This window comes from Carex rostrata, chromosome 12 (assembly GCF_964058835.1).
Source record: "Carex rostrata chromosome 12, lpCarRost1.2, whole genome shotgun sequence".
In the NCBI taxonomy this organism is placed as follows: Eukaryota; Viridiplantae; Streptophyta; class Magnoliopsida; order Poales; family Cyperaceae; genus Carex; species Carex rostrata.
The window spans coordinates 7983203-8009106 of NC_135929.1; the positions used below are offsets into that span (position 1 = coordinate 7983203).

The following is a 25904-nucleotide window of genomic DNA, read 5'->3' on the forward strand; positions in this document are numbered from 1 at the left end:
TTCTATTAATTGCTATGCATTTAATATGTTGTGTATGTACAAAATTTGGGGCTATGTGACATACAAAAGAGGGCGTACCTCTTTCCAATTGCACAATACAATTGAAAGAGCCTTGAGTCATATCAGGACGATCTGTTTCAGATCCAATGGTTTACAAGGATAATCCAAATTGACCTGTCCAGAGCTACAATAGTATGGGCAGCACCATTGGAAGGAGCAACCCCAAAAATAAACCCTATGTACATATCATATATTCTGTAAGCTACCTGACATTTACAAAACCGGCAAAGTTAATTTAGGGTTCTTGCTCCTCCAAGGCTAATCCCATTTTTCTTGTCTGGGATTTGAACATGCTTGCAATATCAGTTGCTGTGCTACAATCTTCAGGATTCCTGTCTGACAAAGCACACACAAACCTCGGCAGCCTCACTGAAATACCACGAGATGGATGAACCAAACCGACAGCCGCATGGTGCACTGGAGATATTGTCAGGTCTGTAATAGCATCATCAATCAGTCGTGCGAAGGAGAAAATTTGGCTAAAAAAATAAGCTAAAACGGTAGGAGGTGCTTATGATAATAATAGCCAATTCTGCCAAAATGAGGGCAAGTTTCATTCATATATTTTGTCTCAGCAGGGACCAAAAGATTTCTGAACTATGTACTGGTGACAGCTGTATATTCCTTTCTGTTCTCCTGTATCCCTTTACTCCATCCCTTTTTTCTTATCACATTGAAGTTTAGACAGACTAAAAATATGACAAGTAAATAAACAAGCAAGGACTTGACCGGTGCTGATTAAAGTTGGTACTATTTCAGTTTACTTTCAGTACAGAAACTGCATCAAATTCCACTATGGCCATTTTTTATGACCCAACAGAAACACAACAGGAGAGAACAATCAAGGTATTCTACTGTGCTAGACTGTTCAAAACCATGGATGCTATCACCATGAATTACCACCATACCAGGTGATAAATTAACCATTGGGTTTTAACATATACCTGCACCCCGAATCTCCCAAACAAGTTCTGGCACAAACCAAAAGTCGGGTGACTCGTCTGTTTGATAATAAGGTGGCTTCTTGGACAAAATTTTGTCTTCCGAGAAATACTCTTTCATCTGAAAGAAACCCACGAGAAATTAAGGACAATTACCAGTTTCAGGCAGTATGGTAAATTGGTAATCTATCAATTACCTCTTTGTAGAAACTATCAGAGAAGCCTGACATGACACGGCTAACACTCTGGAACTCTTCTGCCTCGGGGTTATAGCATGCCATAAGAAAAGGACTATACCTTTAAGACAGGAAATGAACACAACACATCATGAAGAATTATTTTGAATAACAATAGAAATGAATGAAAATAACCAAACTGAGTAACAAGAAAAATCTAGAGATGAGTACCATCCAGCCTTCCGTCCATTACCATACCATGCACCTATAGGAACTAAATCAAGGCTATCTCCCAAGCCTTCTACATAATCACGCTTGACCTAGGACAAGTAAAGAAAGCAACAGAAAACACCACAGGTCATCCATAATCACATTTATCATTCACCAAAAAGAAAATTATTTTATATATGCTCCTAAGCAACTCATTTTAGCAGGGCCCTCCTTTCCATTGTGCAGAAGAGAGACAATATAAGAATATGTAATTATTCCACTGTTTTTATCCCAGTTAAGAGCAATGAAGAGATTATGGTAACAGAAAAATCCATTACTTTGCCCAGACTCAAAATTTGATTTCTTTGGAAATGTCCAGTGTAGCAAATAAAACCCAGTCATTTTGAGATTTGAACCGAATACTGGACACTCTTTGGAATATTGTGCATTATTTACAAACTGAGAGGGTCCATATGCCTCCATGTACATAAAATTAGTAACAAAAGTTTAAAAAATGACAGAATAAAACCATTATATATGCATTTCTTCCTTTTCTCTATGTGCAAGTAGAAAGTTACTTGGCATTTTGATTTTGTTTCCATAGGCATTGACAGGTTTGTAAAATCCTTCGATGGACAATTTATTTGCTTGTCCATTTATGGAGAACTAGATAATAGATAACATAAAAAATTTATATGTTGTCATTAAATCCATTTTTTTTATTCAATCCGTTAAAAGGTGGAGGCATGATGGATGCATTTGAACCTTTCACTATTTGAAAAATATTGGGTAAATATTTGCAAAAAGGTGAAAACAAAATACCTTCAGCCAGGATTCAGAGCGGTTAGAGGCAGAATAGGTGGCATCAGCATCCAAACTCTTGATCATGATCCCTTCACAAGAAGACTTGCATGCTTGCTCAAAGAAAGATCTCATCTTATTTATTGTATGCTCATTATTGGCATATGCTTCATCTCCTTCTACCTACAAACAACATGAATAAGATTATTGAATTCCTATGTCACATAGATACGACAGAAAAGCTGCGGCTCCCCTATTGGGTGCGTATCAGATATGGATTTGCACACGATACGTATACGAGCATTGTATCATATCTACTAGCAATGCTAGAACAGAAAACATCCTATCTCTTAGATATAAGTACTTACAGAGACTTCTGTTGCTAATTGCAAATAACCAGGCTTCTCTTGAACCAAATCGCGCAGATCTTCAAAGACGACAAAATGAGACTAATGCATATAACAACATACTAAGAAAAAAAAAGTTTTAATGATATATAAAAAAATAGACAAGTAAGATATTCTCATTTCAAAGAAAACATACATTTTCTTCTCTCACGAAGGGGAAAGTCCAGCAGCCTAACCAAAACAAAGAGAGAAAAAAAAGCAAGATGACTTGCAGATTTAATTAAACAAATTAGAAAAATAACTACTTAACATTCAACTTAACATTCAACTCTATTGAATACACAAGTTCATAAGGTTAATTCAGGGTCCTTTTTATCAATTACACCCCATATAACATCCAACATTTATTGAAATTGCATATTGGGACAACAATTTTTGAATTATGAGTTATGATTGACAACAGACCACTATCAGTGTCATGGAAAATGGATATTCTGTTCACGACTTATGACTTTGCACTTCACCCCTAAATAAATAAAACCAACCAGGGAGATCGGTATCCAAGTTGCATCAACAAGATGGCATCATTCAATTTTAGGTTAGAAGGCGAATTGCCCACTAACAATTTGTATTGATAAAAGAAAAGTTTACATTGTAGGTATAAAGTACAAGCTCATTATATAGTAAAACGCATTCAATTGAGTTAAAACAAAACTGAGTATTAGTTTAGTAGTGTATCTGACTCCATCTTGGTTATGATAGGCAACCTTTGCAAAATACCATAATTATATGCTCAGTTTATTATTTTGGACAGTGTCGGAAATTAGTTGCAAATATGAAAAGGTAATGATGTTGAGGTCTGAAATTCAAAGTCAATGTGGTTTTTAGCAAAAAGCTAGATATAAAAACATGGCATATGTCTCTTACTTGCGAATTGCCAGTATCAACTGCATCAGACAAATCAGGAACAGCAAACAAAAATAAAAATGCTGTACCTCTTTCCATCATGAAGCATGACGTCAAAAAGAAATATACAAACTTCAACCTGCAAAGTAGTTTCAATAGCAAGACAACAATAAAAAACTTTGTTAACTGACGACACAAGATTTCAGAATGCAGCAATCCTTGAGGTAAATTATCCTAATTATGAGGAAAAAACTTGGCAAGAGATAATTGCCTTAATGGTACCACATTAAGTTAATCTTCAGATCACTGAGCAGTACCTTAATGTTGTGAAGTAAAATCGAGGCATCCTTGCTTCCTCGCTCCCTTGAAGATAGCTCTTGGAAAGACATAATCTTTCCACCTTTTCTATCAATGGCTACAACCTACAGAATTAGAAGGTTTACAAAATTCCATAAAAGGATGATTTCCACTAGCAAAAATCAAGAAACCAACAAGCCGCTTGGTTGGAAAAAAAAAAAAAAGGAGAGCACAACACAAGTAGCCTTTGCAATTCTTCCTATGTAACAACCATTCCATCTTGTGATATGCACGACTTCTTTTCAATTTGTTTAATTGTAAGTAACACCCAATTCCAAACTGAGGTCAAGCCGAGCTAAAATAGACCAAGTCATCCCAAATTTATCAACTCAAACCAACTTCTCCATAACTAATAAGGATATACCTTAAACCCGCTATACATTAGCCTGGATTAGTTTGTATAAGGTCTTGGGAAGGGGGACATTGTAAATGTTGTTGCTAATTGAAAATACAAACAATGTCCGGTGCAGTTAACAACCGCAATAAATCTTTATTGCTACTTGTAAGTCACTGGAGGAACAAAACTACCTCAGCATCCAAAATAAAAGTCTGGACTGAAGGGTTGCAGAATTCTCTAACTGCATTCACCAAATCAGGGAACCTAGATGTTGATTCCTTCATTTGTCTTGAAAAAATTCGTACTGATCCATCTCCTAGTTTATGAATTTGGGCCCGTTGTCCATCATATCTGAAATAATATCATGATACTTATCCGAACAGAATTTAAAAATTCAGTGCCGATAACATTTATGGAGCAGTCTATCAAACTGAGTTGCAACTTTTTGCCCCGAAAGAGTCAGTAGTAAGTTAAACCTGACTCAAGCCAGCGAGGCAAACCGATTGGACATGGTCATTCATTGGATTGGTCCAAATTTTTTTATTAACAATGGCAATTGTTGATTGTTGATTTTGCCCATGTATAAGAACCCCATTCATTTTAGTGATATATCAGAAAAATTTAGACTAGTAGGCAATTTGAGCCCTTTAACATAAACATTTACTCTAATACCAAAATCTGGGATCATCAACATGATCAACTGACCAAGACTGGATCAGACCTTCTAGCAGGTCAAGGCTGTGTGTGATTGTAAAGTGGCCATGTCTGGGTCAGGTCAGGTCAATGGACGTGTCTAGATCAACAACATTGCCACCCTTGACGCATCACACTTCAGTTAAGGTCCCACCAAGCAAGCTAACATATCTAAGACTTTGTTTCAAGTATATATTATTGTCCAGGGATAATTAAGTACACTCTCCCTTCATTGGCTTTTGATACCAAATATAAACTAGCATTGCAAATTTGGAAGTTGATATATTTGACAGAGAGTTGCCATACTTGTACTCACAAGTGAAGGCTCTTCCCTGGAATAACTTCAGTGCCTGTGTGAAGCCATTAGTGATTCTGTGACAAACGTTACAACAAATATGTAACCAACAAGTACAATCTGATTATCCGACAACTGTTTCAAATGGAAAAGGTTACCTTGCAAGCATAGGCGGTATAGGAGTGCCAGGGACCATTGCTAATTCAGATGCCGAGAATGTACTACCTTTACTCAGAAGAGAAGGAATAAGCAAATCCTGGTAGCCAAACCAAGTATATTATTTTAAGTGGCTTAAAGTTTTCTGTAGTTTCAGACTGCTTTTGGATAACCCCAGCGATCACCACCCCAGATATGTTTAAAAACAGAAATAATAGCATACAGAAAGCACAAAACACCGTAAATTACTACAGCCAGCACACAGTATCCAGCAGTAACGATCCACACAGTTTGGTTTTTGATAAATTATACAGTACTTTCTTTGTTCCAAGGCTTTCAAACTCTTGAATTTAAATCATCAGTTGAGTAAGAAGCTGAAGAAAATGACTTGCCAGATTAGGAAGTACATTGTAAGCTTTTGTGACTTCTGACGCAACAACCTAAAAAAAACAAATGTTACATTTGCTGTGGAACATTGAAGTAATCTTGCCAAATAAACTAAGGATTTCAACAAGGATTGAATTTATCTCTAGATATGAATTTAACCTCCAAGGAAAATTTAAATTTCCTAACAGAAAATTATGTCGTGGTGAAAAACATAATGAACATAACAGTTACAAATGGAATTTTAACTAACAATTAAATCACCTCAGGCCAAATAATCTGCCAGATGATCAAGAAACCTACACCCTTACCGGTATAAAATCCAAACCAGATCACATCTGGTCAGGTCGATCCAAACTGAGAAATCAAGCACTCAGATGGCAGTTCTAATTTTAACAAAAACTTTCTTTTAAGATTACTACATTGAGTCAGAACCCTATCCCTTATACCTGCATCTGCTCTTTCAAGGCCTCAGGGTTGATTGCTTTTTCAGGTACTGAACAGCTATTCAAGACAACAGCATTTGCCAAGGAAGGCAAGATGGTTCTCATCATTGCCCCAATGCGTAGATTGCGAACCTACGTAACAAAGTTGAATTTGAGCTAAAAGGAAAATGCCATACATTCTCAGCTGTTCATACATCTTGATGGTACTAGTAAATAAATTAGAGCAGCAATGGATCAGGTCATTGTCTTATTATTATGGCTCAGTAAAATAAATAAAAAGTTGATTAAATTCCACATATTTTATCATACTTCGGAAAAAATATATACAGACAAGTTGGGTCGAGTCAGAGAAACTAGCATGTTGAGAAATATTAACCATACCCAACCCACTAGCTGTTCAGCTTAAGACAAACTGCAGACGAGAAATGTAAGCTGATTTTATTATTTGGCGTTGAGCCATTTTAGAAACTAAAGTCAAGCATATACAGGTTGCATCAGGTCAGATTGGGTAGAGTGGAGTTTTCCCTAACCAATCAGTTGAGAAATCCTGACCACATGCTACCAAATAAGCCGTCAGTCCTCCATAAGAAGCCCAGTTGGGCAGCAATTGCTACAGTAAATAAAAATGAAATCTGGTGTGGTTGGTATGCTAGTTCCAAGCAAAACCATAGAATTAATGGATACGTCTTCACTTCTAGTGTTTGTTTTAAACTATATTTTTTGAATTGAGATCAAAATAGCACTGCCTTGAAAGGGAAACTAACCAATGTCCTGACTAGATATTTCATTTCCATTTCTCTACATGAATTCAAGAGGCTAATCACAAGAATCTTCCTTCGCATGGAACTTCCACCACCTGATATTGAACTAATTGATGAAAAAAGTACAAAAAAAAAAATGAAATTGGTTACAACTACTATATCGATCCCAAAATGAATGAAGAAGATGGGGAAAAAAAAACGAGAGAAAATCTTGATCTGCTCAAGGCCACATTATCTATGAAGCACAATGCTTCGACTTTAAAAGTTACTTCATAGAAAACTAAGTGACAGAAGAAAATGTAAAGGAACCACTACACTGGTTCTTGTCTTGGTATAGCACCAGGGCTAGCTTTGACATGCTGCTGACTTTTAGAGTCAACAAACCTTATTTTTCGAAGCATATGAAATACTCCACGAATTGTAAGCGGTCGGGGAGGAGCAAGTAAAGATTGGCTTTGCCGACACTCCTGTGCAGCATCACCTGAAAATGGATATCATGACCTTTTTAGCATGTTATTCAATGGCCCCTGATAAATGAAGAGTTACTCTTACAAAATGTTAGTTGATTTGATTGTCTTCTCATAAACCTTGACAATCCAACACACTAGGGTATAAATATTTGCAGAAGTTCATAAAATATCAATAATTGCAGCATATGTAGAAATTGTGAACTTCATCCTGTTCCTCGAATGATGAGCAAAAAATAATATACTCCCCTCCAGCCCATGTTCTTTTGAAAAAGGAGAAAAAGTACCCTACACCCCTCAATATGTTAATTTCAAGTGTCGAGTTTGCATGACCTGGTTATAAACCAAACGATCATGTTAAGATCATAAAGTCAGGGAAATTTAGTCATTTTTTTATTAACTCACTTATAATCACTTACATATTTGGGTCTTATTGCAAATAACATAAAAATTGTCGAGTCATGGGTATTCACTTATACTCCCCTTCAGGTGTTATTTGTGAATATGGTAAAATCGCTTGCCATTCGCAAAACAACCTAACAACCAAAACTAATTACTACAACCATTAAAGAGAACATTACCAAGATCACCAGAGGTATTGTACAAATCTTTTATTCGAGCCTTGGTTGTCCCTAGTGCATCTTCCAAAGCTGATACAACCAAACTTCCACCAATGTTCAGTTCCTGGCTTCATGTGATACATTTGAGTCACCATCAAACATCATAACCAGAGCTTTCTTATAATAAAAACATCACAATACTAAACTGATCCAATAACATTCCTATGGCTGACCCGGTGAGACAGCTACCACCCGATCCAAACACAACCCATCTAAACCCTAATGAGGTCTAATCATGTAACTTAACCTTTGGGTATCTCCATAGGGTAACCATCACTTTATGTATAATCTATTAGCAAAAGATTTGAGGACATTTAGGTTATTTACTCATAGGTGAGAACTGTAAAATGAGCCTAAACTAACCATATTCTCATGCTCCGGTGCTATTCTGTTGGTGCAAAGATAGACAGCTGGAAGAACATCTTCTGGAGACAGTGCAAGCAAACTGAAAAGAATATGTCATTATCAAATGAACTGAAATCCAATCTATAATCTAAGACAAACTGCGCTTTAAGTTTCATACTTTTTTTCGTCCTACATATGAAGCTGAGGCTTAGGCAAGGAAAGCCTAATTATGGTTACAGAATAAAAAACAAACATCAAATAGCAACCAAAAGTAATGACACGAGAAATTTTTTTAATATTCCAAGCAACATGGTCTTCTCTGTTTAGAAGTATTAACTAAATCTGTGCAATGAGTCAAGTATTTTGCAGATTACCACAAGGTCAAGTTGGCAGGTGCACCCAACATTTTATAGTATTAAGAAATAAGGCCATATTGTCAGTTAGATTGATGCCAGGGTTATATTGGCCAAGGAAACCAATCTTTGCTTAGCTTTAATCTAGTTTTTAAGTTTGGATGTTACCACAAGCAACAAAGATAAGAAGTTGAAATGAACCTTCTGAACATGTTACAAAACATAGCAGAGGTCTTGATTTTTCCTTTCTCCTGTTCAACCAGATTAAGAGTCCGTGCCAGATGTAGGTAAGGGGCTGGCTCTCCAGTTTTCCAGCAAGCTGCAAAAGAATTGTTTTCAACATCAAACAGAATTTCATAAACGTAAGAGTTATTTCCCTGGTTGATATATATACTAGGATCCTACCATCAGCATAATGTATGTATTTATAGAGTTTGAAATTTGGCCAACCTAACCTGACCCAAATCAACCAGCGACCACCTGACTCAACCTGCATATTAGTTTTGAACGAAATGTGACTGCCTAACCCAGTTTAAATGAACAAAATCCAAAAATGACCTGAAACAAACAATCTAAGACACAAAATGAACATGCTCCAAAATGAGAGAACTCGATGTCTGACCAGCATGATAAATATCCAACATTATCTGAACCCAATTTGATCCCACACCAAGTGACCCATGTTTGCCATCTCTACTTGCAAGTTGATTGAAGAATTATAACCAAACAAACAACATTTTGATTAAGGAACTAACAAAAAACTGTTTTCCCCTTAAAACCACATTACAATCGACTAATTCCAATTTCAGCACAACAGAGCCCCAAATCTTGATACCGGTAATTAGTTTGATGACCAGTGTAAGAGATTAAGTCCACCTATGTAGTTTCTACATAGCCTGTCCCAAGATAGGAAAAAGGAGGAGGATTCGTGATAGGCTTGGCGAGCCAGCGGTAAAAAAGAAACAGTCACTTCAGGGAAATGAAACCCTCAAGAATTGGGCAGTGGTAGTACTAGGATGGGTAACCTCCTAAGAAGTCCCTGTGTTGCTGATTCCAGTTGGGTTTTATTTCTAGCCTACCCCAACTTGTTTGGGAATAAAGGCTTTAAAGAAGAAGAATCAGTGTAAGAGATTGCTCTAACACCTCTTAAGTATAGGGCAGTGCAAAACGTTATCCTGACCAATCAGGTAGCATCCACTTTCAGCCACCTATTTTAAAACCCATTCATTCATAACATTTAAATTAAAAAAAGAAAAAAAAAAAGTCCAATATGAAATCCCAACGTGCCCCATCATGCACAAAAAAGTACAATCAACGTGTCCAGTCTCTCTGCTTCATGGAAATAAGTCAAATTCCACCCCCCCCACCCCCCAACTCCCCACCACACACACACACCACCTCTTTCTAGATGAGGGAGTAAGAAAGGTGGTTCTAGTATGCTCTGAAGAAAGTAGGAGAGAAATGGGCAGACGAAATATATGTCATGCTCTTTAAGGGCACACGTGATGCTTCTTACTTTGTTAAAAGACATTTCAGAATTAGAACTCAAATGTTGTAAACACAGTATCACTTCAGAACATAATTGGTACAGGACCTGACCAATAAGGTCACAAAATCCAAAGGTCTAATGGTAGGTAATTATGTGTAGTATAAAACCCTAAAACCAAAAATACACAACAATGTAAATTAAAGAGGAAGCACAAACCATGCATGATAGGTTCATATTTTTCAATCGGTAATGACATGTTTTCAACATCAGCCTCTGCTGGTACAAAAGCCTTTACTTTCAAGGTAGATACCTCCTTTCCTGAAATTTTGTCAGTCGAGCATTGTTTCCGACTATAGAACATCTCAACTGCCAAATTGATATCTCCTTGCGCCTTCTCCAGCAAAGACTCTGCAGATTCTCTAGTCATACCATCACTAATTATCTGGAGAAATCGATCCACGTCAGTTTCAGAGTTCTCAATCTTATCCCCTTTATTTTGGTCCAGACCTCCACCGGCTGTATTTCGATTTTGATGAGAAACTGAGAACTGTCCAAAAAATGCAGTGATTGTAGACTGCTTGCCTCCAGTAGATGGAGTCTGCAGAGATGCTACAGACTTACCTTTCTTTTGCTTGCCTCCAGTAGATGGAGTCTGCAGAGATGTTACAGACTTACCTTTCTTTCTCGGCTTGGTTGCCTTGGAAGGAGGACCCCTTTTCTTCGGGACATTTGGGCTTCTTTTAGGAGTACTGGAACTAGAACATTTTGTAATTGGAGGAAGCAACTTCTGGGGACATGATATGGAGACCTCCACCTTGGACTTTGGACTGGCAAAAGAATCCAGATTGATAGGCCTTGTTTCCTGCAAATTGGTTACTGCATCACTACTACAACTATTTGCTTCTTCATAAAAATCTCTCTCTCTCTCAAAGAACTCAGAAACTGCTTCTACAGTATCCCCCCTCGATGTCTTGAGTAGAGATGAGATTTGTTCATCAGTTACCCAATCAGGCAGCAAATTGCGAAGCTCTTTCGTACCTTCCTCAAATGCCTTCTCACAAACAAAATCTAACTCTAGCTTCTGACGGAAAGGCAAGAGAAAATCGTGCTTGTTCGCCATTTCATCCACCAACCCTGAGAAATGCCTTCTCAAAGCTACAGTACCTTTGCTACTTGACTTGTCAATATCCTCTCCAACAGTAGGGATCACCCGTTTGGGCCGCACGAAACCCACATACTCCTTTAGTTCACTGTAGCTTGAATGTTCACTATAAGGCACCAAATGGATCTCAAGTGGGTCCTTAACTCGAACTGCAAAGCCCTCCTTTTTGGTCTCATACATCCATCCAGTTGCAACAAATCCCACTGCTTTTGTATATCCCCTCTCTGCTATGATCTCTTGCATATTGCCAAAATTTGGTCGAAAGTATGGCCAAGTCTCTCCCAAGACATTCCAACCAACTACACATACATCAGTAGCCCCAAAATCTTCTGTAAAGAAACCAGAATCAGCAAACCCTAGAATAGACAATATTTGCATCTTTCTGGAATCGACATGCAATAGGCAATTGCACTTGCTTGCAATTTCAAGCAAGATTTTCTCCTTCCCTACTACATAAGTAGCGATTAGAAATAAGATCTTTTCCTCTGACCCCTTATTTTCATCCCTGATCCTTTGTATTGTTCTCACTATATAGTCAATTGACTCTTCTTGAGATGAGAAACAGAATTTAGGGTTACAATAAGTGGTATCCAAGAAGACAGCATCAGCACCAATAAATTGGAGTAAATTATTATTTTCCTTCATTGAAGGGTTGAAACGAAAATCACCAGTATGAATGTACCTGCAATGCCCTAATTAGTCCATTACTAATCATAAAATGTACATAAACAATTCCACAATGAGTATCTAATATTTATGAGCAAAATTAACTCTCCTACTGTGTGTTTCAAAAAATCATTCCCAGCTTGTTTGTCAGTTCCCATTGTCTACTCCTAAGTTTAGCCTTAACCGATCTTAAACAAAACCAGAGACTCGAGTAAGCACCACAAAACAAACCCTGGGTATGAAACTTTCCTTTTACTGCTACCCAAATCCAGTGTACCATCCTTGTAATCCAATGAAAGCAATTTTAGCACGAGTACACTATCTTGGTTTTTTTTTTTTATTCTGAGGTAAAATATTCGACCTGTTATGACCAAATACCAAGGACAAAGAATTTTCATGGAAAGGTACCTCACTGGGTTCCACAAGTGGCTTTTAAAACACATCTTGAAGGACTGCATTTTTCTTTCCATTTTTAGATGAGTTATTTTTAAAAAACTAAACTCGAATGAGCCAAGAAAAAAAAAAGGTAAGAAAAATCTTATCCGATAGGTACCAAACTGGTAAGGATCTGTAATTGATACACGTGACTGGATTAAAACAAGCATATACCCCTCTTAAATTTTGCAATACCTCTCCTGCTTCAAAGACTCACAATTCCTGAAAAGAAACTGGACAGCTCCAGGGCAATGGTTTGCATCAATCAAATTTACTTCCCAGCTGTCAATTTTAGAAGTCTTGTCAAGAGAGAGAGCATACACCAAAGAAGAAGGAACCTTCAGGATTTCTGTTAGGAGACGAGCTGTGGTTTCAGAGCAGTAGATAATACCCCTGCATTAAATCATTGTTGAAATTAATTGAATTTGTAGAAAAGTAATATTTCGGGTACTTCCTTACAAAACTTCAAATATCCTGAAAACTGAGAAGTATCATGCAAACTATATGTTCTCTATATACATTTGAAGGGACAAGCACCATATATCTTTTGGACACATGGTAAGGGAATTGGGATATTTCCCACATTCACATAGAGCTTGTTTGGCCAGGTTAAAATAGGTTGGAAGAGAGTGGAATAAGTGCAGAACATTGAGTGAAAGAGTGTATAATGATGATGGAATAGAAAAGGTAGAATAGCGAGGAAATTTTGCAACCAGACACATCTCTATTCCAACTGAATGGAATAAAATATCCATGAGGAGATGGAATATCTATCTATCAAAATAATAAGTTAGAAGTAGAGAAATTCCAACCAGATGGAATTGGATCCATTGCACTCATGCAGTCTCGCCAAACACATGCATAAGGAAAAAGGAATATTTTGTAAGGTTATATGAGGCATAACCTCAAATTATGACAGAACAAACCTGTAGAAGCTTAACACTGTTTGAAAAATACGCCCAACCTTTATGTAGGGTTCTTTAGCAAATTACATCCATGCTGCACATTGTTTGTGAATAACATGCTCAAATTACATCCATACCACATAATTTTGCTGAATTTGCATGGTGTATCCAACCATTAGTTATAAAAGATATGTATTGCAGAATGTTGACATTATCATCCCTACTTAATGAGTTGTATTTTCTTCCAAGCCCAGAATTGAACTGAAATCAAATCAAGAGCTTTGCTTGAATTGTTGCAGGTGACTTGCTTCAGTAAAAAAGAAATGGAGAAGATCATATCATTGATTAATTTACTTGCTTGACCTAGTTACATAACTAGTACAAACATATAGGGTGGTTCTTTATTTGCTAACTAAATCCCGATCACTGAAATATTATGTTCATTATTATGAAATATCATACCTACACCATGAGGGGCTCAGGCCGGTGTAGTGGTCTGAGTGGAAGTGCGATAAAAAGTAAGACACGGAGAAGTCTCCGGCGAACCGAAATCCGTCGACGATGAACCTAGAGTTAGGGATAAGATTCGGGTCGGGTATGTCTGGCGGAACAGGGGGGAGAGGCGCGTTTTGCGAGAGGAGAGAGAATGAGGACGGAAGCGAGATGTCGGCGTTGGTCGCGAAGGCGGATAAGAAGAGCGAAGAGGTGATTAGGGTTTCAGGGCTGGGGAGATCATCGGCAGTCGCCATGGATGACGAGCTTCCCCTTGGAACTCCGAGTTGCCCTGGTAAAGAGGAAACCGGTTCAAATTTTTTTATTTTGGCAGAATGAAACCGGTTTGGTTCGAGTGCGTATCCTCTGAGATATCTCAATTTTTGCGGGGCCAGTGTTATTTTTGTTTTGAGATTCGTGCAAAACGCATTTGAACGGTTGACATTTTCCATAAAAACACGCAAAAGTTGAGATATCGCAGAGGATACGAATTTGGTTCGATTGATGGCACTATTTCGAAGTCCATATCCTCTGAGGTAACACAATATTTCTGTTTAGATTCGGACCGTTCAATCAGAATCTGGATCAATCCAGCCCGAGGTAAAATGTAAGGAACCCCTTTAATATTCGTGTGCGTTCTGATCGAACGGTCCGTATCTAAACAACAATATTATGTTACCTTACATGGTGTGAATTCACAATTTCATGTATACCCTTCTAAAGATTTTGGAATTACGACATTTCTTTTTCTTTGTAATATGTTATCTATTTAATAAAAGTGATGTGATGTTTGCAATACAAGTAATAAATCCTAATTTACGCTCAATTCGGTTGCAAGTGTACAACCTTATCGAGTAGTACTTAGGGATCGTCTCCACAGAGACAAGTTGGAATATCAAAGTCTAACCTAACAATTTAATTTAGTAAAAGAAAGTAAAAATGTTTTTGTTTGTTCAAAGGTTGGTTTGGTTTCGATTAAACTGAATTAAACTAAAGTCTTTAAAGCAAAGTCTGATTTTTAACAAGTATTAGAAATTAGGGTTTTTATCTACTAGTGTTACGACTAATTGGTTTGTAAATTTTGTTCTTATATTTATGAAGGCACAGTTGGATGTTGTAGGTACAAAGTGATATCTCTATATTAATACCATCTCTAAATTAGAATAAACGTCATCTCTCGGTACTTGACTACTCTAATCTAAAGTCATTAAGTTCTTACTGTCCCAATTGATCTATAAAACTATCTTTCACCTCTCGGTACTTGGCACAATTTTCTAAACTATTAGGTAAAGCCCGTATAAGACAAGCATCACCTCTCGGTACTTAACCTATCAAATACCCTATTCCTTATGGTCTGGACCTAATATTCAATTTCTCAATTGCAAATACCAAATCCTAGGATTTCATGTGATTTCGATTAAGTCTTCACAATCAATTAAAATAAAGAATAGATCATAACAAAGAACAAGAACATATAAAATAAAACCAACTAAATCATAACAAAAGTTTCAAGTACAGCCCTAATCAACCCTAGAAAAGTCTTTAGCCAGTCATAGCTAAAGCACAAATGAAATTAAAAGAGTAAAATAATTCCAAAGGAAAGAAAATAATAAAACCGGTTGATCAATGGTGTTCTCTCCTCCCTTCTTCTCTCTTCCTTGCTTTTCCTTGTTCAAAACCAGAAATTCTCTCTCTAAAAACAACGTCATTAATCTGTTCTACATATCCCCTTTTATAACCCCTTGTAAAATCTAGAAATAACTAACTAAAAATAGCAAATTCGGGCTCTGAACCGCCTTATTGCGGGCCGCAATACATTCATTACGGGCCGCAATGAATGGAGGCAGTTAACAGACTGCGCAGAAAAATCTGGAGAGGTCATTGCGGGCCGCAATGAGTGTGCTGGAGAAGTCATTGCGGGCCGCAATGAGTTTGGTTGCGGGCCGCAATGGATGTGCAGAAATGAAAGGGGCTCTGACTTGTTTGGTTGCGGGCCGCAATGAATGGTGACAGTTGCTCCAATCTTCGTGCTGACTCGCCCGTTTTGCTTCGTTAAGCTCCAAACACTTGATTACCTGTAAAATAAACATAACTAAGGCAGTAACTTGAACTTTTGGACATTTCTAACCTAATTAAACTTAATTTAATCAGAACTTGGCTTAATTTACATAACAAATCCTAAGTTTCAATAGATACAATTTCGGCTTATCAAAAAGTTAGTAGGATTTACTTAAAAAAATATTTCAACTGTTACATTTGTCCTAATAACATATTTGGAACGATTTTTTTGGTTATACATACTCTCCAATAAAATTTTGACTATGAAAGGATGAGAGGATTATACTTGTCCATGATTATTCAAACAAAAAGTTATCACTGACATATTTAGATTTTAGTTATTTTCAACTATATAGATTCTAAGTTCTAACAATTGCTAACTAGTTGAATGTATTTAATTATTTTTAAAATTCTTTTAGAATGCGTTTGGATCGTCAAAATAGCATGAGATTAGCACTGATTTTTGGTTACTATTTTTCTCTACATTTGAATCACTCTAAGAATAAAGTTATTTTTGAAGTTAGCGTTGTTTCATTCAAATGATGGAATAGCGATAACCCCAAATTAGTGCTATGAGCGTTTGGATGAATCAAGGAATAGCTCAGAATAGCAGTTATTCCTGAGTTCGGAAGAGCCGCTAACCCAATATTTTATTAGGAATAGCGGAATAGTAGCTAACCCGAGTTATTCCTTTGTTGAGAATAGCTCGCCAAAAATAACAGTTATTCCTGAATTAGCGCTATTCCTATGTCACCCAAACTTACCACAGAAAGATGGGATAAATTGCAAGTAAACAACCCATCGTTATGAAGTTTCAAAAATAAAAAAATTAGTTTATTTTACTTTAATCAAAATTTCTTTGTTTCGAACCTCTAACATATCATATGTGAGAAGATTTTAAACGTCTGGTGTTATCATCTTTACACATAACATTTCAATTTTTTTGTTTGGATTTCAGAGGGTTTGTAATATCCATCAATGTTACTTGTACATTGTTATCCTTGGCAAACTTCTTCTACGCATTGTACTTTGTGCATTTGGTGCTCGATCATCAAAATACAATCTAAACGCCGTAAAAAATCCTGTGCATACAGTTTTTTTTTCTTTTCTTTTCTTTTCTTTTTTAGTTTCTTTGTCTTATTAGTACAGATATCTAATGAAAATAAGCAAACATATATATATTAGCAACGATCAAACATATTATCTGAACTTGTAAAACATTAAATGCAGATTACTACACTGCAGCATCTAATCAAAAAGTTAAAAATGTAACTAGAATTGTAATCTTAAAAACAATCCGACGACAGTCGACTGGTGTCGGTCGACTTGTCATCTTATCAAAAGAAATACATTAGTAGAATCATCTATCTACTGAGATAGAGTGCCAGTCGCCTCTCCTCAAAAGAAAATTCAACCTCCGGAGATAACTTCACATTCTCTTCTTCGAATTTAAGAGACTTCACATTCTCTTCTTCGAATTTAAGAGTAACCGGGGCTGGCGTGCAGGCTACTTGCATGGGCGAAGGCACAGAAAGAGGAGTCTTAGAAGGAACAATCGGTACAGTTTTTGGCGGTCTATTCTCTTCTTCGATCTCAGCTGGTACCAGTGCAGCAAGAGGCTTTGAAACAGGTGTCATTGATACGAGCTGATTTCCTGATTTAACCTGAGTAAATGGCTTTCGGGACACCTCTGCTTCTCTTGAAGTGTTGTTGTTAGCAGTTGTATTGAAAGACAACTTCCTCACAGTAAGTCCAGCAATATCCAGACCTCTGCTAACTGAAACAATAGAATTGCATTTCCGCGTATTATTTTGAGTTAAATCAAACCATAAAACCAAAGCCGAAAAATTACCAAGAAACGTACCAGGAGATAATGTGCCGATCTCATCTGCCTTTTTGGCGGCACGAATGGCCCTATTGGAGTGTGCAATATCTGTCTTGGCGTGTTGATTCATGGCACCACCAAGAGATTGTCTCCTATTTGGAACACCTGTCGAAACTTTAGGGGTCTTTTTTCCGTTTAGGGGCTTTGAAGGGCTAGGTTTTGACCCATACAGTGCCTCCTGCTCGGCCATAAGCTGTCCTTGGAGTTTCTTGTGATCCTGAAAAATATATATGGCAGATTTGTCTTAATTATAAAGGTACACTAGATTAAAAAAATTTGGATGAAAAAGATGCAGTATCCAAAGGTGTCTGATAAAATGTGTATGAAATATTTGATCAAACGGAGTACATTTTGTCAAAAACTGTACAATAGGCAGTTTGGATATCATTCTATGTGACAGGAAACATTCCTGATTTGTGTTTGGATTATGCTTATTTGAGGTTATTTTAAATCTTATGCTCCTAAAATTGTGTCCCAGAGTGGAGAGAATGTTACCCTTTGTCTCTTACGCTCCTGCTCTTTCTGTTGTCTTAAAATAGTATACTCTTCCAGCATGGTCAAAAGGCGAACCTGCATATATAACAGACACGATCGATAGTTTCTTCATTATTTCACCATAATTCCTGTTTTCCTTTTCAAATTGGAAAGGGAAGCAAAAAGGCATTAAATAAGTTGGATAGTTTCCTTTTCATTATTTCACCATAGTTTCCTTTTCATTATTTCACCATAATTCCTGTCTTTTGGTCACTTCAGTTGGATAGTTTATAGAGTATGGTCTAATACTGACAATAAAGTAAAGTCATTAAATTCAATAAGTTAGCTGATTAAGGAAGAATTCCTTACGCCATCGTATGTGAAGTCCATTCCCCTTTCATTCTCCCACGTGGTGACCTTGGCCACCATATTGTCCACCATTGCTGCTCATGGAAGAATTTTTTTTTTTTTAACATTAATTCATAATTGTGCTTGATAAGAAGAAATAGTGCATATATCAATATTGAAAAGTTCCATCAATTTGCAATTAAACTCCCAGCAAGCCTTATAACCCTTATTTTGTATAGTTTAGCTTACATTATAAGACTCAAATATGCAACTAAGGAAAATTATATGGTTCAAAATAATACGTTACTGATTTCCCCAACTTTGCAATTCAATACTACTGTGCTTGATAAGAAGAAATAGTGCATATATCAATATTGAAAAGTTCCATCAATTTGCAATTAAACTCCCAGCAAGCCTTATTAACCCTTATTTTGTATAGTTTAGCTTACATTATAAGACTCAAATATGCAACTAAGGAAAATTATATGGTTCAAAATAATACGTTACTGATTGCCCCAACTTTGCAATTCAATACTACACGCATGCTAGGAGAATAAGCTCTATTTCATTCACAGTTTAACCTTGACTTAGCATCAGTAACCTCCAATGTTAAAAATTGTATCACAATTAACCTCATTATCCTGAGAGTTAGATAGGAAAAGGGGGGGCAAACATATGCGGTTAAACACTAGAGCTAGATATCATTACACACTAGGTAATGTTTTGATTGTTTCCTACATAAAACAGTGTATCAACCATTAACAGACATAAAATATCCTTTTGGCTGAACTGGGCTCCCACTTTGATCATTCATTATCCAATCAAGCACCCAATTCAATTACTTCGGTTTCTTTCATTCGAAAATTGAATCTTACCAGGAATTTTGTTAACCATGTTTCGCGCCTTTTCAGCCCGCTTAAGTGTAAGATGTGCACCCCTTCCAGCATTGTACCGATTTTCATCCTATCAGAAGCACGTGAAAAAAAAAAATGTTACTGCCTTCTTTCTTCTCTCGGTTTTGCTTAGATGCTGTTTTTATCAGTTTCATGTGTTCTAGCACCACAATTTATTGTGCCTGAACAGTTTGGTCTAAACCAGTATCCATGTTTGGTACAACTCAGTATGGTATTGGTATGCTGTCAACAAATCATACTAGCTTTCTGGCTTATTGTACCAACTGGGAAGATACTTGACTGAACAGGCTATAGAAGAGTGCTGTTAGCTCCTAAACGACTAAATAGTCAACGAATGAAATACCCTGGTAAGTACCTTATTATACTCCTCAAGCCAGGATTCCTCCTCACATGCAGCCAGCCATTTCTCAACTCTCTCGAGAATATCCTTGCGGCTGAATGCTTCCTCTTTCACTATTGAAATCTGAGCCTCGATTTGTTCCAGAACTAGAGATGCGTCAATAGCCCCTGCAGAAGATAAAACAGGAAATTTTCAAAAGAATGAAACTCAGACTGTCTGATTGGTATTCCATCACAAGGGTAACTGGGTAAGTGCTTGTCAGTTAATCATAATATACGATTAAACGGATGCAATATATGTTAGATGAAATGCATGAAATATATGAAGACAGTGCTTGTCAGTTAATCATTTAATATCCAACTCTAAAGGGTAAGTCACGAGAATTACACTTCTCACAGAATCTTGTTAGATGTTTTATAGTATATAATGGACAGAAAAAATAAATAGAAGGATGGACCTTAGAAAAATATTTTACAATACATTTACAAGGCATGGCAAGCACATGACTTATTTTTAAAGGAATTATTACCAGCTTCAATAGCCTCCACAGGAAATTCAGCCTCACAATCATCTTCGCCAATCAGGTGAGCCCGCCTTTTATGCTCCTCCAGTTCGGTTTTTTTCTTCAAGACAAGATCCTTCATTTTACTAGCCTTGAATTGTTCAAGCCTTGCAACCTCTGCCGCTACCTACAATTTAATTGTTCTACTCCGTTTTAACCAACTTGCTGTGTTCTAGTCTGATAAAATCTAAACCAGGTGTATATGCAATCATGCGTGTACTCTTATACAAATGCACTTACATAGCTAATGTAATCTTCAGAAAGAGTATTGGGCTCAGTTATCTCATGCTCAGAAGCAGCTATTTTACAAGTAACATTTTGAAAAAGCTGCTGCTCTTCGATTGGTGTGTCCATCAAATTCCAAAGCTCCAGCATGGTTGTTGCTAGATCTTGAAGCTGCCACCAAAATACACATTTTCAAATAAAACTGAGGGAAGAAATTATAGCTTGTTACTAATTGCAAACAAGAATATACAATTTAAGCATACCCCAAAAGAAAATTAAACCAGTGCTGCCATTTGCTTTGTTTCATACAATAAAACAACTAAAAGAAATATTCAAAGAGGATGCAGACTCAGCATGAACTTTATATCAAATTACTATATTCTAATTTTGAAATAACAGACCGATATAGAGAAAAGTATCTTTAAACTGCTTTGAAACTTTTTATGGTGATGATTGTGCGAGATATGCTTCATTTTACAAGAATCTTACCTTTTGCATTCTTTGAATCTTGACCTCCCGCAACCTGTCAATGGCACACTCAAGCCTTGCAATTGTATCATCACTTATGCATTTTGATCCCTCATTTTCATCTAGACTTGGGTGCACCCCAGAAACTGTTTCCTTATAGTCTATACCCAGCACTTCACAAAGCGTACTAAGACTCTTTAAGTAGTCAAACACTTGCTTCAGACGGTCACTCTGAGAGATGAATTACAATAACAGATCAAGGTAAATGGAAATAGTAGTGCTTCTCAAAATAATCAGTTCCATACAGTTTCCCTGGACTAGTTGGCAAATTTGGCAAAGGGTTTCAAAACTATGTAAAGGTACTATTTATGACCAGTACCAAATATTAATGTGGGTTCTGACAAAGAAGAGGATCAAACTGGTATGGAACCAAGGAAAAAAAGGAGGCTCCTTTCGGTGCTACATTTTCCGAGAACTTGACAAATCTTCCCTAAAAAATGGAACCAAATCCAAATAATCCAAGAAAAAGCAAATGCCTGAAGGTAATACACAAAGAGACAGGATAATCCTTCCAATGTCGGCACTAACCTTTTCTTTTTGAAGAGCTTGTAGCCGCTTGGTCAACTCTTCGAGTTTCCTCATGGATAGGTCAGACTGATCCAGGACAACATCAGAGGATGTGAAATCTGAATGACCTATTTCAGAAGATATCCTCTTTATCTGCTCAATAATTTCAAGAAATTGGCCCCATCTCTCAGCCTTCCTTTTCTTCATCTCCTCTAGCTGTGGGACTATGACCTTGAGCTCCTCCCTTAGGCCTCCAGCAATTTGATTTGACTGTCGAAAGAAAGTAATTTGTAAATAGAATAGAGAAAATATAATTTCTGAAGTACCATCCTAGGGATAAACAAAAAGAATGGCTAAAATCTTCAATACATAGTCAACCTTGATTTGTACAAAAATAATTTTTGAGATAATCATATTAAACAAAGAGAACAAGGGATGCTAACTTTGGCAGGCTCACAGTGGTGCAGATTCTTTATGAGCAAAGCAATTTACATATAACCCATTAACTACCCTGTAGATGTACTAACCCAAGATTTCTAAATTAGCCCTCAATTACAAATTTAACAAAACTGGTCCACTAAACTGCAAAGGGAAAAGAGGGGATGTTGTAAAGCTCTGTAGAACCACAGGCACTTAAAGTGATATCAAACACTCCCCTCAAATTGGCAATTAAGCATCATTAGACAATTATATTTTCCAATCAAGCAACCAACTTGAACCATTTTTTCTTTGATTTACACCCACACAACTTAGTAAGACCAGTAGACCACCAAATAAGGAAATTTCCGTGCATGCCCCAGCAGGAAGTCAAGATATTGTATATAAGCCATTCATACAACATATGAGATTAATCCCAAAAGGAAAACAACGAACCTGTCTAATATGAACAGGTCGTTCTCCCATGGCAGAGCAGATAGCAGCTAGCTCAGCCTCAGAATCTGCAATGGCTTGGCGTAGCTGGGCCCTACGCTTGTTTGACAGATCAACCCTCCTTCTATACACCTCCAGGCACTCCCGTTCCAGCTCCAGTAGCATCGTGTCCTTCTCTGGATCAGACTCTCCAATTTCATTCCATATCACCTGTTATTGTTTATGACATTGCATCATATATTTGCAATTAGCAATTTAGTGCTGTGAATCAAAATCATAATTAAGGATGCTGACAGCTGGATTTAGAAAAAGAAACCGCCACTTATGTCATGTTCCAAGATCCATTTCTTATGTAAGAACTAAGAACCTTGATGTGATAGAAAATAACAAACTAGACCCCATGGAAAACCCCAAATACAATCTCTTCAATACTTTTTTGGAACATTCTTTTTATATATTATTTCAATACTCAAGGTTCAATCAAGCCATAAATTATTTGTAGACCTAAGCAAAAACAAACACCAGACCCATGTCCATTCCAAATACTTGTTTGACACTAACACTAACAATAAGAGCTTATGAGCATCAAAACTGATTGTATATTATGTTTCTATTCTCAAGGTTCAATCAAGCCATAAATCATTTTACACCCCAGCAAAAACAAACACCAAACTCATGTCCATTCAAAATACTTGTTTGACACTAACAGTAAAAAACAGAGCTTATAGGCATCAAAATTGATTAGGTACCAGACCTAAGCAAAGAAAGAGAAGCTTGCTTTAATGAATACAATAAACGGAGCTAAAACAATTGCACAGAGGACACTGCCAATGGTATTAAGCATACAAAAATTACACCATATGCTGAAAGAATATAGATGCGAAAGAAATCAACAAACAAAGTTAGTTGTACCTGAAGTTCACCCAGAAGAGATTCACATGTAGTTGTCATCTGGCTAAGATGATTTTTTGGGGGACTTGTCATACAACTGAGATGAGGTTTTTCCCCTAAAAATATAAATATATCTCAACTATCTTAAAAGGAACTTGCAGAAATAAAATGTTGAATTTAAATCATCTTCATTTCTCAATTACTGCAAACCAGTAAAAGAACACTAATAATTGAATAACCGAGGAACAACTCCAACTATACTTGTGTTTGTGGAAAGCAACTGGATTGGATGTAATGCTGCCATTAAAAAAGAAAATAGCATACTACACTTATTGAACTGAAGAAGTCCCACCCAGTCGTTAGCCTAGTAAGTACACATTGAGTAATTTCATCAAAATGTGGAGCATAAAACATGGTTTATCTGTTATTGAAAAAATAAATTCTGGTAACCCCCACCAGTAGATGAGCTGCATTTTACAAAATCAATAGGATTTAGGACTAGAAGTTGTTGTTCGTGACTAAGGATACTTCTCTAGAAAGTAATTTCACAACAAGAACGCGCCATCAAGCAAAATAGTGCTACTAATTAAGTAATTTCGAGTAAATCTAACTTTCTTAGAAGGATTATCTCGTTAAAGAAATCTCAAACCTAACAAAGTACACATGATTTCAGTGATAGAAAGACTGGGCGAGTCATTCATAAACCCTAGCAAAACCTAACTGGAAATTCTGACCTTAAAAAGGAAAAATTGAAGAGGCAACCTACAGATTAGCTTCTAAACAAGAAGATCAGACATTTAGCTCTTAATTTCAAAAAAAAAAAATAACAACAAGAGAAGATAAAAATAACGAAATATATTCAAGATTCACAGCAGGTGCAAGGAAAAATCAGGAGAAATTAGCGAGGTACGTACTTGGATTTAGATCTGGAGTTCGCGAGAAGATTCTTCAATCGAATCAGAGTATCTTATCAGCGGCGATTTGAGAAGAAAGAATCGTATGATGAGAGGAGAAAGAGACAAAGAGTGTGTGTGTGTTTACTGTTTTTCGATTTTTGAATGTTTGAATTAAAAGGATAAAATATATCTTCCGAACGTTAGAGCGATTTTCATGCGGTTTCAGATATCTCCATTTTCTACGCACTGTACCTGTCCCTTCCATTTTGAACTGACTTTACCAGTCCCTTCCATTTTTTAAGACTGGAGATCATAAAACTAGGACTCTTTAATGATCGTCAAAGCGTTTTAAAATTCAGACTTCAAAAACTCTATGGCGACTTCTTTCAAGGATTATGTGGTACTAATACCACCGGGGTTCACACTGGGTGGTTAGGAGTGTTGGACCCCAATACAGTAATTAGCAGTACAACCCGCTATACAAAATCACTACAAAGGAACCAAACTAGAAACAAACGGCCGTATATAGTTGATTTTCCTGTTACTCCTGTATGAGAATTTGTGTGGCTAATAGTGGCCCTCTGATCGACGAATGGGCATTGGGCACCGTTTGTGTCAACCGTTACACAGAAAGATACACCATATAATTTGCATTAAATCTAATGGAAGGCTACGATTCCACATAGGCGCGTGGCATTTCGAAATAAAACTCTTACGGTTACGGTATTAATTTACGAATTTAGCCCTGATCGATTCCAAGTTTCCAACTCAAACGGCTCTCTCTCGTGTCTGACCTATAAAGGGTGATCTGGGCCGTTGATCACTGACAAGATTTCGTTCTTATTCGATCTCGATCAGGTCAACGTTTATGTTGCTACGTCATTGTCCTAAGATAACCTTTTTCCGTTTGAAAAATTTATGAATTATGTATCAAAATCTATGGAAATAAATCTGCTGCGATCCTATAGAATCGCAGGTCCCAGCTATTTTAAATCAAACCGTTCATTAGTTTGGGGATTCGTGCATAAAAACTAATTGATTTGGAGATTCGTGCATTCTGAAAGATTAACATTTTAATTTGAAATAGCAAGGACTGCGATTCTATAGGATCGCAGCAGATTTATTTCGAAAATCTATCGTCTCTTTCAAAGCGAAAAGATTAAGGATTTGATTGATTATTACGAGATTGTGTGGGGGTGAGATTTTTCGAATTTGCAGAAATCCATATTCATGAATATGTCATATGTGTGAGAATTCTGAAAGAGTTATGAAAATGTATTGAAATGCATATCATTTGTACTATGGTAATAGTTGTGAAAATTTTTGTTTTTCTCATAAAATACTGGATATCAATACAATTATTTTTCTTAATAATTAATATAATTAAATTAAATAAATTAGCAAATTGATAACTAACGCTTTTTTAATTTTCATGATATAACATATAATATGTATTTTTTTTTATAAATTTTAATACTTAAAATCAAGGTTCTAAATAGCGATTATTGCATCATTATGAAAAGGTTTAAAAAAAAGCTATCGCGAATAGCGTAGCTATAACGAAAGCTATCCTACAGAGTGGTTTTTTTTTCAAAAATTATA

At 36.6% G+C, this 25904-nt stretch overlaps 2 protein-coding genes across 3 annotated transcripts; both read right to left on the minus strand.

The window, feature by feature from the left end:
* LIG6 (DNA LIGASE 6) lies at nt 1-14173 on the minus strand. Its single transcript, XM_078312871.1, has 22 exons — nt 13775-14173; nt 12603-12800; nt 10361-11988; nt 8857-8974; nt 8321-8402; nt 7919-8021; nt 7255-7351; nt 6874-6976; nt 6113-6241; nt 5672-5719; nt 5282-5379; nt 5135-5200; nt 4327-4486; nt 3759-3863; nt 3531-3580; nt 2732-2766; nt 2557-2615; nt 2210-2371; nt 1409-1497; nt 1199-1298; nt 1005-1122; nt 1-495 (listed from the first exon to the last, which is right to left on the minus strand). Exons 1-22 carry the CDS (start codon nt 14059-14061, stop codon nt 296-298), a joined length of 4035 nt encoding a protein of 1344 aa, XP_078168997.1. The 5' UTR covers nt 14062-14173; the 3' UTR covers nt 1-295.
* Nucleotides 14174-17016: 2843 nt separating this feature from the next.
* On the minus strand, nt 17017-24476 carry LOC144562878 (65-kDa microtubule-associated protein 3-like). 2 transcript variants are annotated; one of them, XM_078312207.1, is made up of 13 exons: nt 24321-24476; nt 23428-23522; nt 22519-22725; nt 21667-21915; nt 21100-21309; nt 20626-20781; nt 20353-20512; nt 19839-19990; nt 19445-19532; nt 18591-18664; nt 18243-18317; nt 17727-17964; nt 17017-17639 (listed from the first exon to the last, which is right to left on the minus strand). In XM_078312207.1, the coding sequence occupies exons 2-13, from the start codon at nt 23497-23499 to the stop codon at nt 17227-17229; spliced, it is 2094 nt and encodes a 697-aa protein (XP_078168333.1). In that variant the 5' UTR covers nt 23500-23522; nt 24321-24476; the 3' UTR covers nt 17017-17226. The 2 variants fall into 2 exon arrangements, with proteins under 2 accessions (XP_078168333.1, XP_078168332.1); XM_078312206.1 differs by lacking the exon at nt 24321-24476 and having other exon boundaries at nt 23428-23554.
* Nucleotides 24477-25904: the final 1428 nt, after the last annotated feature.